Source organism: Ptychodera flava, chromosome 17 (assembly GCF_041260155.1).
Source record: "Ptychodera flava strain L36383 chromosome 17, AS_Pfla_20210202, whole genome shotgun sequence".
Classification (NCBI taxonomy): Eukaryota; Metazoa; Hemichordata; class Enteropneusta; family Ptychoderidae; genus Ptychodera; species Ptychodera flava.
In genome coordinates this window covers 1,088,016-1,099,185 of record NC_091944.1, presented here as the reverse complement: position 1 = coordinate 1,099,185, position 11,170 = coordinate 1,088,016, and the positions used below count along the sequence as shown (strand labels likewise).

The following is an 11,170-nucleotide window of genomic DNA, read 5'->3' as shown; positions in this document are numbered from 1 at the left end:
ACATCCAAAGAGTGGAGAATCTCAAGGGATACACTTTGGAATTAAATTACACGAACTCTATCCCATACATCAACTTTTGAAGTGCTGAAGACACAATGAAATTGCATGATGGCAGTACTAATAAAAACACAGACAAATACATTTATGGCATCACACATATTCCTATACTTATTTACAAACATGGTTTTCTGTGTGCTACGCTCCAAATCCTGGTCTCATCAATTGATCTTGAAAATAATGTTACTGCAGGACGTTTCAAATGGATACCTTGAAATGAATGTTAAAAATAATGTCAATTCTGGAGGGAATTCAATGATTAATTCCCTTGAAGGAGGCAGTTTCTGGTCTGACTATTTCCCAGCAGACTAAGCATGATTTATTATGAGTTGTGAATTGATCTTGAGATATGAAAATAATGACTACAGAGGGCGTCCTTGGCACCACCAGTCACCATAATGAGGACTATAGAGGGCGTCCTGACTACTACCAGTCATCATCATCATCTTCGTCAGAGTCGTCCTGTTTCTTCTTTCCTGACATAGACAACACTGAGCGCGTTTTAGGTTTGGGTTTTTCATGAAGGTCTGTTTTCACTGCACAACTTCTGACAATTTCCATTCCAGCTCTAAGAAATAAAAGTGACAAAATGAATTACAACTTTGCTCTGTAAGTACATGAGTATTAAACTTTGCCAGCAAAACCTGTTTGTGGATTTTTTCAGAGGTGATACGTGAAACCATATCATGATTTGTTGCAATTCATGCCGAAAACTAGTTGAAATACAACCTATTGAAAATAGCATACACAGTCTAAGAAAGTACTCTACTATGTGATGGATTATTATCGGTACAAAGGATAAGTACTCCAAGATCTTGACAAATCAATTGTAACAAAACTCAAATAAAGAAAAAGTTGAGCATGTCATAAGATTCTCTAAGTATACAGCATGGAGGGGAATGCTCTACGGCAAACTCTAAAATTTTTCCAAAATCTTTCTGATCTGCAGCTTGTTTGGGGCCATGTTGAAGCTTTTGGAGTAAGTAAAATTGTCATTGGCTTAATTTGTAAACATTGAAAATTTTAATATTTCCCCACAGACTTAACGCAAGCATAGCAGCCATTTTAAATGCCAAATATTGGTAAATATTGGTTACTGTTTCTCTGGTTCCAAACTTTGTGCAGTGACCCCTGATTTTTTATTCTTGACTTGGAAAGAGAATTTTGAAGGTTTCCTTGAGGGAAAGTTGAGCAAAAGTTTAACCCTTTGCACCCTGACCCCCTGGTACTCTATGATGTCCGAGCCAGGTTCAAAGGGTTAATATTTCAGTTTCAGGATGCACACATCAAAATCATTGCAATTATGAAATCATAGCATCCTGCCTATTTCTGAAAGATCTCTGTATAACAAAATGTTACTTATAAAGTTTACCTTCTATAGTGAGATCTATTCCACCAAACTCAAGCGGTCCAACAAACTGTCGTTTCATATCACCATCCGTGTACACAAATATTGTTGGTAAATTTTTATTTGGATAGTTTGGTATGCAAGTCGTTGAAATGCTTTTCAGAAACTTTGTAGCAGGAAACTTTCTTGCAAGTTCAATAAGGTAATTATTTATCAAACTGCAGAGAGGAATCCTATCAGAAAAAGAAAACACAAAATTTCATTAGTCATGTAGATTTACTATGCTGAATATCAGTATCCTAATTATAAATAAATTTCCAAATCCATGGTTGAAGTTTGTGATTTTATTTTATTGATATTCACTCAGTAATGATTTCATTTTACTACAAATGCTTGTACTTTCATAATTATCTATAATCATATTCTGAAACCTACATATTTTACTTCTATTTTGAAGTATTTTTAATAAATTCTTATAAAATAATGGCTTTCCTAAAGTCTAGATGTGACCTCATGTTTCTAAATTTTGACATATTGAAAAAAACTTAAGTCAAACTGTTAACTTTTACAACTTAAATGGTGAATTTTCCACCTTTCAGATAAACCCTAATGGTATATACTTTATGACAAAAAGGAAGCTTTTAGTACAGCAACTATTTATAGTACCCTAACCCTAGTCCACATAACATGGAGGTGCGATCCATAAGTGAGGTTTTCTCACCACTGAACTGTGTAGTATATGAGTGTTATGTTGGTGTCAGGTTTCAAATTCTTGGTTTAATTCATGGTTTTAAGGCAAATTTGAAAACTGTTACCTGAATCCTGAAGCAGTGACATTAACATGATGACAAAAAATGAAAAAGCTGTCTTGAGATATTTGCTCAAGTGACCATCCCACCAAGTCTAAGAAAACGTTATTGGTATGGTTTCTAAAATATATTCCATCTACAACTTGCCATAGAGAATACGGAAAGTCAGGTCAGTAGTCGGTTGGAGCTTCAGACTAAATAATGAAGGTTTCTTGAAATCTTACCCTGATTTATAAAGATGTAAAACTACCCAGACACCTTCCCCTGCTTTGTTCACTTCTTGTACATAATCCTGGGCATTTATTTCTCTAACATCTCCATACCGAGCTTTCATTTGAAATGCTTTGATTTCTGCCAACCTTTGTTGTCTGAAAAAATGAGTAAAAATATAAAGATTACTTCCAGGATGGCCTCTGTAAAGAAACAGCCACTGATAGTTTGTGGGTCTTCAAATGAGAATCAAATCCTGTTGTTCACATTTCATGCCGAAGTACAGGAGCAAATCCCTTGTGACGGAAAACAAAAACTTCAGAATCAATTTCATTCAATTATCAAACTCTGCAGTACCCTAGGCTACAAAAACTGCACAAGGAGAATTTCTATTGGATGCGTTCCCATCAGGCACTGAAACATGACTATATTGAGTAGACAACCCCTCAGCTTGGTACGACTTTCATCTGTAGTGTCAAAGGTCAATACTAAAATGAGTAAAAACAGAAGTTTGTTCTTTGGAAGATGCAACATACAAGTTGAAAGAGCACACTGTGTGAGCACTATGGTCTACAAATATCACAATTTAATAATTTAATCATTGTAACCACAAGTAATATGGCTGCCAGGGTACCAAAAAATGGCAAAGTTTTGAAAATTCATTGAATAATTGAAGATTTTGATCTGTGGATGTTTTGCATACCTGTGCCTTACAACAGGTAACAAATATAACATGTTGACCTGTGCCTTCTAACATTTAAGAAATATTGCAGCAATTGTTAGCTTTAATTCAGAAATATGCATGCATAGAGAGAAAGACTGATCTGTAAGTCTCTGGGAACATACTAACTCACTAGTGATATGAATGAAAGATTCTGGTTGAATATCGAAATTGAAGATTCTTTGAACCAGGTTTGATAGACTTTTGTTTGCATGTCACAGAAAAGGCTCTGTACGTGAATACTGAGGGACTACCTGATAGATGGAATCCAACCCATATAGTCTCCCCTTCCCCTCCCCCCCCCCCCCCCCCCCCCCGACTTCATTTACAGGGACTTATGAAATCACTACCACAAAGAAATCTTCATGACTCATTGCTTCTGACTTACCGATACTGTTCAAGAACTCTCTCATCTTCTTCATCTTCAAATTCTGCAAGTTCATCAATTGTCATTTCTTCATAGGATTTTGCATCTGATGATCAAACAACATAAAACTGAACACAAGGGTAATAGCATAAAATGGTCTACCTGAAACAATGCCTAGGTTGTCAGTTTCTCTACTGAAGGTACATCTCTTAGTTTACAACGTTTTGTAATTGAAAATCTCAAGAAACTTGCATTGAAATTTTACTTGTAATTCATTTTAAAGCAGAATTATCTTGCAAAGTTCATAAATCACCATCAGGTTAGCATATATCACATTTTAACAAATACTTGAATATTTGATTGAATCACATGCTCAATCTCCTACAATAAATTCTCATCTGGCAATTCATTACGATGTCTTTTCTGCTAAATGTGATAATTTCACAATGTGGCTTGTACTTTCTTCAAGTGACAAATGATGCATTTAAGATTCATTGATTGGAAAAGCAATGATGTCTCTGTGTTTACCATTTCCAACTGCCTTCTTTTGAACTGTATCTTCTATAAGATTTATCACGTCATCTTCTGTGACTTCTGTTTCTTGTTTAGGCGGCAGAATTCCTTTCTGCCGTAAAATATCATTCCATTGTGTATCTTCATTGGGATCCTGAAATGACAGCCATCACGCAGGTTTATGGTTGTAATTATGGGTATACCGGTACATCAGAGTAGAAAATACTAATGACATCAAACATTAATTTTGGCTGAATTAGCTGCATTGTTTGGTGTATTTTGCAGTATTTTCTCTGCTTCTAAAATATACATTCTGCTTAGGTTACACTTTGTATTTCAACTATCAAAGATGAAAATGTATTTGTATTACAGAATTAAAACAACAAAAACAAACAGTTACCATTTACGTCTTTCAATATTACACAAAGTGAGATGTGATGCTGAAATGTACAGAACAGAACTTATTGGAGCTTGTCTCTGCATTGTATGGCAATTTTGCCATCTATCTAATATGAAATTATAAACAATTTTTCTGTTCACGCAGACTGACTTTTAATTATAGTAGAGTATATACTGTATTGAACTGAATGTGTCAAAACACTTTTCAGTGAGGTTTGGAGTGCACCAATTTCGCATTATTTCCAGTTGAAGAAGTGTAAGCATGTATTTCAAGGTATGAATAACTTGAAACATACCCCTTTGACCAATAGGTGAATTACCAGACATCTTATTTTGAATGAGAAAGATACAATTTTGTTCAAATGCCTGACATCTGCACTTTATACTGACACTAAGTGGACATGTGACAAGTGGATGGAATAAAACCCTGTATTTACTTCCTGACAATAGATTAAAACAAATTGATTTCCTCAAAAAGATGCACCTGGGCATCAGAGCGGCAAACATGCAATGTGTGCCAATATTTTCCTTTCACGTGAGAAGTGATTCCATTACACCCATGCCATGTGTCATATACTGGTATACATCGATGATGTGTTAACGCATTAACGATGTTATTACTTTGAGCAAATTCTTACTCTTCATGGCCTGATAATGGCCATATACCACAACACCATACCATCTAGGTTTAATTTCTATATTGCTTATTGGGGACGGCGTTGAATAGCTGACAGTTCAGAGTAACATGTGTGCTATTAAACTGTGTTGTTACATTGATCTTGGAAAGTGGGTCAAAGCTTTCATAAAACAAATTAAATTGTAAAATGCGTAAGAGTCAACTTTGCAGAGAAACTTTCACTTTGATGATTATGCCAACTCAAATGATTCATGATATTCTGTTCTCACTAGTTTGCAATGTACATTAAATACTGTAAAAAAAATTAATTTTTTGCGTCATTTAGACCTCCAGCAGATTCAACGAAAGCCAAAACCCTAACATTTTGTTACCTTGATATTTCAGATAGTAATCGCTTGATGTGAGCATGAAGTGTTCAACACCCTGTGAGATATATTGGGAAATGACTCACAACAGACATCCATGCGTGAACTCACATACAACAAGTTGTAGTTCCTACCTCCATGCAACAACGTGGGATTGAGTTGTATTTTGCGCGCTCAGTGTTATATATGGTATTATAACACATAAAGTGTGACACTATTGCTTGTGTAGATCCTTAGATATAACATTTCTGTCGTCCAAATCCTTCATTTCTTTCTTAAAAGTGGTTTTTTGAATCTTGATCAAATATTTTCGCTACGGTTGTATATCTCCTTATATGGTCATTGAACGGAGATCACACAGCCAATATTTAAGACTTTGAATAGAAGCGATCACCGGCTTGATTTACAGTGGTATTCTTAAAATCAAATCACCTACCTGCATTTTTGATAGTTATCCCTTTAAAATTTGGAAAGTTCACGGCAAAACGGTATTTAGTGTTGGCTTTCGGACACGACACACCACTGTGCTGCAAAGTGCTTCGTTCTCACACGCTGTAGTACTGCACTGTGACCTCTTCCGGGTTTTGAAACGCGCCTGCGTAGTGGGTTTCTTAACTACTGGAGAACAGAAGCAACAAACGCCGGTTCATCGATATACGAGTTTCACAGGTTGATAAGGCCGAAGGTTGATCAAAGTTCACGTTGTTTGTTGTTCAATCGGCACTACCATTTTAAAATGGATCATTAAAAGACGACAGGTAGGTAAAGTGATTTTATTAAATTAATGGCATGAAATGACCAAACAGTTCCAATTTTTTCATGGTTTCTGTATTTAATTAAACAAGATAAAAAATCATGTGGGAAAATTAACAAGTAGAGGGCTATGAACACACTTATTTTAGGCTAATCCAAAGGTTGGATGTGTAAACCAAGTCAACAGAACGAGCGTACATGGTGGTACCAACTACCGGTAACACTTCTCTTTACAATATCACGTGAGAGACGGAAGATGGGGTGACTTTTTGATAAACTCCATTTTATCGTATTCAAGTTTTATCGGAATAGCACTGAATGTGGTCTGCCGTCATGGGCATTGGACGGTACTTACATTGACGATGTTATATCATTACGTTTCACCAAAGCTTAACAGCGTTTATTGGTTAAAGTTTAACAACCGTGTATTACATCAGTTTTACCGTGCTTGCGAGACGAGCTTTGATTTCCAATGCGGGAACATTTGATTTTAAAAGAAAACTGGAGTAAGGTCTTGCACATCTGCCCAATAACAAAATGGAGGTTAGGAGAAAAACCGAATCCCACGAGTTAAAAAAAACTAGTAGAGGAGTAAAACAGATTCTCGCGAATTAAAAAATAGTGGAGACAATTTTACATTCAAAGCAATTTTCAGGAGAGATGCTTAGCATCATGGTGTAAACTGGAAGCTGTTTTTATCCAGACGTTCAGTTACCCCGTAAGTCTATACATGCGCCGTGTTTGACGATCCTATGCACAGTCACTCGTAGCTAGGTACATGACGAAGGCTCTGTGTGTAGGATAGAAAAGACTGTTATACAAAATATAGAATAAACGAACAAGTTTCCGATTGCATGGTTGTTATCAGTTGTTATGGGAATGTCGTCTGTCTGTCAAATATAGAAATAGATCCTTTAAAATGGTGTAAAAGTTTTGTCTTTACTTGCATCGTTACTCATAGAAGTTTGTTTCTACTTCCTTTTGTTGCTCAAAATGTACTTTTTCGAATAATTAGACATATTTATTTATTTATTTATTTATTTATTTACTTATTGATTACTACAGCATTTTGAAATCATGGGAACCGGTAGTAGCGCACAGAAAGGCAAGACATTGTCCGGTTGGTACAAAGTACAGATCCTGGACCCAAATAACCCTGACACCACTCAAGTCGTTGGTAGGAGGACTCTCTTATGAAAACTGTGGACAATTTTCATGTCCTTGTCGATAACTGAATTTTATCGTCATAGAGAAATTTGTTTGGAACAGTCATACCATAAATACCGTACTTGCCCCGGTCAAAGAGTAGTAGGCCGTAAATAGTAGTTTTGACGGCTTATTGGTTAAATTAAGCAGTATAATTATCGATGAAGTCATTATTTTGCGAATCAGCTACTGTACATTAATCATTACACTGTCGACATATTACATCAAGATGTGACAAGCTCAAATCGTTTGTGACCGCAAAGGGACATTAGCTGTAACTTTTGATTAATTTTTCACCACTCTGTTTCAATGTATCAACTAAAGAATTTTACTATAATCCGATCATCATGACCAATGCCCGGTGTCCTGCTTGCCAACACAGCCTGTATATGTGAAATGACCATTGTTATTGTTGATAAATGTATTCTAGTCCGGACCTGAATACAAAATTTAAACAATAACAATGCAGATTATACTCATATAGGGTATATTTGTGAGCTAAATATTAGGAATTTCTCCATGGTTCAGGGATTCAAACCAGAAACTGCAGATGATACAGAGAACAAACAAAATAAAAAAAATGACCAAAGTTACAGCTAATGGATCTTTAACCATATTGCTAAAAAGAAACACGTATTTTTACAGGTCGAGTCAAACTGACGCCAAACTCCCTGTGTTACACCGATAAGAAGGACGAATACCATGTGCCATTGGAAAACATTATACGATATGCCCTGAAAGAGGGCGTTGTCACAGTGGAAGTTACGGGACTGAGTGCCAGTCAACGAGCCACGCTGAACAGAACGATATTCTCTTTTAAGTCGGACTACGCGAAATATCTCTTCAAAGAACTTGACAAACATTGCAAAAAGATTGCAAAGGACATTTTTAAATCCACAAATAAAATGATGAAAGGTGTTTACGTCTAGCGTTCATCATCAGTTCAGTAAGAGATGACACGAAGCTCCTAATTTGTTCAGTGCACGATTCCTGCGTCGAATGATGGCATATGAACTGATAGAAATTACAAATTGCTACAGACGTGAAGGAAGACATGGTCCAGTTACATCACTGCAAATTGGACGAAATAATTACCAGTCGTTGTGCTCTCCTGAACAAAACGTCAATTTGCGAACGTTTATCAAATTCACAACTAAAATATGTCTCGTTTAGGATAATGTACTTGCAACTTGAAATTTTATATAAGAAAATGTGAAACTTCTAGCGTTAATGTACTAGATTTGTTAAAATGATTGAATCAAGACTTTTTGAAGACAATTCTAGGTTATCTATCTATGCTTCATCACTGTACACAACAGTTTCTTATTTTACAGCTTTTAAAATCGAAACAGGTCAATAATTTCAATTTTATTCAAATTTGAAGAAAGAGCTGCACGCCATAGATTATCACATGACGGCGTGCCCGAGGATGTACCAAAAGTCGCATCGCTACCAAAGTCACTGTAGTAAAACTGCTAGAACGTTAACGGCGCAAGTAGATTTCGACGATCTAGAAAGCTGAGCACATACTCGATAAATCAGTCTGGCGAACAACGAAAACATCCAAGTCAATTTGACCTCCTAGGCACCACACATCATCCAGCCTGGATCAAACATTTCAAATATTAAACCGATTTCCTATAGTTAATCAGCGCCAGGACAAGTAAAGTGTTTCAGGCACACTGTTTGTCATTCTTTACGTGCCCACAGCGCCTTTGTGCTTCCTGAAATCCTTGACAGAATACAACCAACAAAGTTACATTTGTGCACCGTCCCTACGGTGATTTGTGGTATGTCTTTTATACTCTCTCCATTTTTATTTGTATTCATGATTTAATTGTTGAACTTAATCTGGTAAAGTCGACTGCTCAATTGACCCATCCTTTGTAGGTAAACCTGCTGGCTACATCTATTCCAATACCCACTCGTTATAGTTGTCAAAAGCGACTAAACATTGTTAGTTATTGCTGTTCCTTTTTCAGAGCTTGAAAGTATCCGTATGTAAGAGCCATCTTATCGTCTTTAGAGGAAAGAAATCATCACATAAATACCTTTGCATTGTTTGTACTATTCAAAAATGGCGTAAAACAAGAAACCCTCCCATTACCGCAGATTGCATGTAATTGAAGGTAGAGCGCGCCTCGGGGACAGAAATTCAAGCTATCAAATTTTATCAATTCTTTTCTGACCTACCATTAGTGGGGCTCATTTAAAGTTCTTGATGAAAGAAGAGTTTTCACTATACCAGTTTTTCGAAAATCGAAAATTTTATTTTTCTCCATAGAGTTAACACAGGGATGGCGGTCATTTTGAATTTCCAATATCGGTAAATCTTAGATAATTTGCCTCTCTAGTACCAAAGTTTGCATGGTGACCCCTGATTTTTATTCTTGCTTTGGTAAGAGAATGATCGAAATTCGAAAGTTTGATTGAGAAAAGTTTAAGTCTTTCACTTTTGAGGCGCATTCTACCTTAACACTTCAATGTCGTCTGTGGATTGTATAGCTTCATGAAAGAGTAAGATTCATATTTGAATTCCGCGAATTGCTCTGATGTAGGTAAAAATGAACTTATAATTAATCCTATCATTAGTGTACTGGCCAGGAAAAAATATTTATTCCTGGAGATTTTGATGCATGCAGCTTGTGAAACAGGAACTTTTATGTTGGCAAGATGCCAATGATATGCTGCAAAGTTATTCAAGTTTCACCGACAATAACTCCATCAAACAATGCTTCGAGTACGCTTTGCTCGTACATAATGAACGCACATTTAGATTGATATAAATCCAATTTGTACTCTGTATCGCCTCAGTAAGCCTTCCTTGTGAAGACATCTTACTCCAGACGCGATACTTATTTTTTCTGATATGATATGTTATGGTTTTAGTTGAATCCTTTCCATCAGAAAATGTATCGAGGGGCTAAGAAGAAAACGAGAATTTTTTCCACATTGAACCATGCCACTTTTCGTATTCCATTTTGTATAGTCTCTTCCTGAGACTGAAGAACTGGAAATGTCTCGAATCTGGAGCCAACATTATGTCGAAATGTGATGAGGTTGCTAATTATTTGCTAGTTTACGTTAGCAGACGCTAACCTGACTAGGGTACAGAAACCAAGAGAAATAACATTTGGTCCACGGCGTCTGTGTGCAGTTTATCTACAATCTGGATGACAATTTTTACCGCTATGTTTGGTAACATGCAAACCTTGAACGATTTTAAGCCACCAGAGAGTGAATTGTTTGTAAAAATTACAAGTTTTTTCCACTTCAGGACCCTTTTTCGCTAATCTAAGACACATTTAGGCCTAAGGAACATGAAAAAAGTTGGTTATTGTGACTCTTCTTTTAAAGAAGGAATAAAGAAACAAAAAAGCAACATCATTCAGGCTTTCTTTAATTTTCGAATTTGGTAATTGGGTTTCGATATCGAAATCGGAGCCATTATTTGAGATTCAAAAACGAGCCAGTGAGATAAGTGGAACGTAAAGCCATTGTAGCCCAGGCGTCTTCTGCTTTATTGCTATTTTGTCAATGCATCAAACACTTGGCACAAGAGTGTCTGTCGAACGTTTCATGACTTTCCTTACAACCTTTAAAGAGTCTGTTAGGATGCCTAGGCAAAGATCACATGTTAGGTAAAAACACGATCTGTTGACAAATTATGTAATTAGGTCAGTGATTTGTCAGTAACTGACTAAACAGCAGGCGAAAAAACCGCTTACAAAGGTGAGCTTTCGTATACCATTTAATTTCTGAGAGTAAATAGGTAGTGGGTGTTG

General features: G+C 36.2%; 1 protein-coding gene and 1 long non-coding RNA gene across 2 annotated transcripts; one reads left to right on the top strand and one right to left on the bottom strand.

Moving 5' to 3' along the window:
• Positions 1–300: 300 nt before the first annotated feature.
• LOC139115102 (phosducin-like protein 3) lies at positions 301–6,008 on the bottom strand. The gene is given in 7 exon segments (XM_070676998.1): positions 301–599; positions 602–625; positions 1,430–1,638; positions 2,439–2,582; positions 3,534–3,618; positions 4,041–4,179; positions 5,863–6,008. Coding segments are annotated over 7 exon segments (723 nt in total). The 5' UTR covers positions 5,869–6,008; the 3' UTR covers positions 301–483.
• Positions 6,009–6,076: 68 nt separating this feature from the next.
• LOC139115103 (uncharacterized) lies at positions 6,077–10,772 on the top strand. The gene is made up of 3 exons (XR_011548043.1): positions 6,077–6,184; positions 7,245–7,356; positions 8,031–10,772. It is a non-coding gene; the product is annotated as an uncharacterized lncRNA (long non-coding RNA).
• The last annotated feature ends 398 nt before the right edge of the window (positions 10,773–11,170 follow it).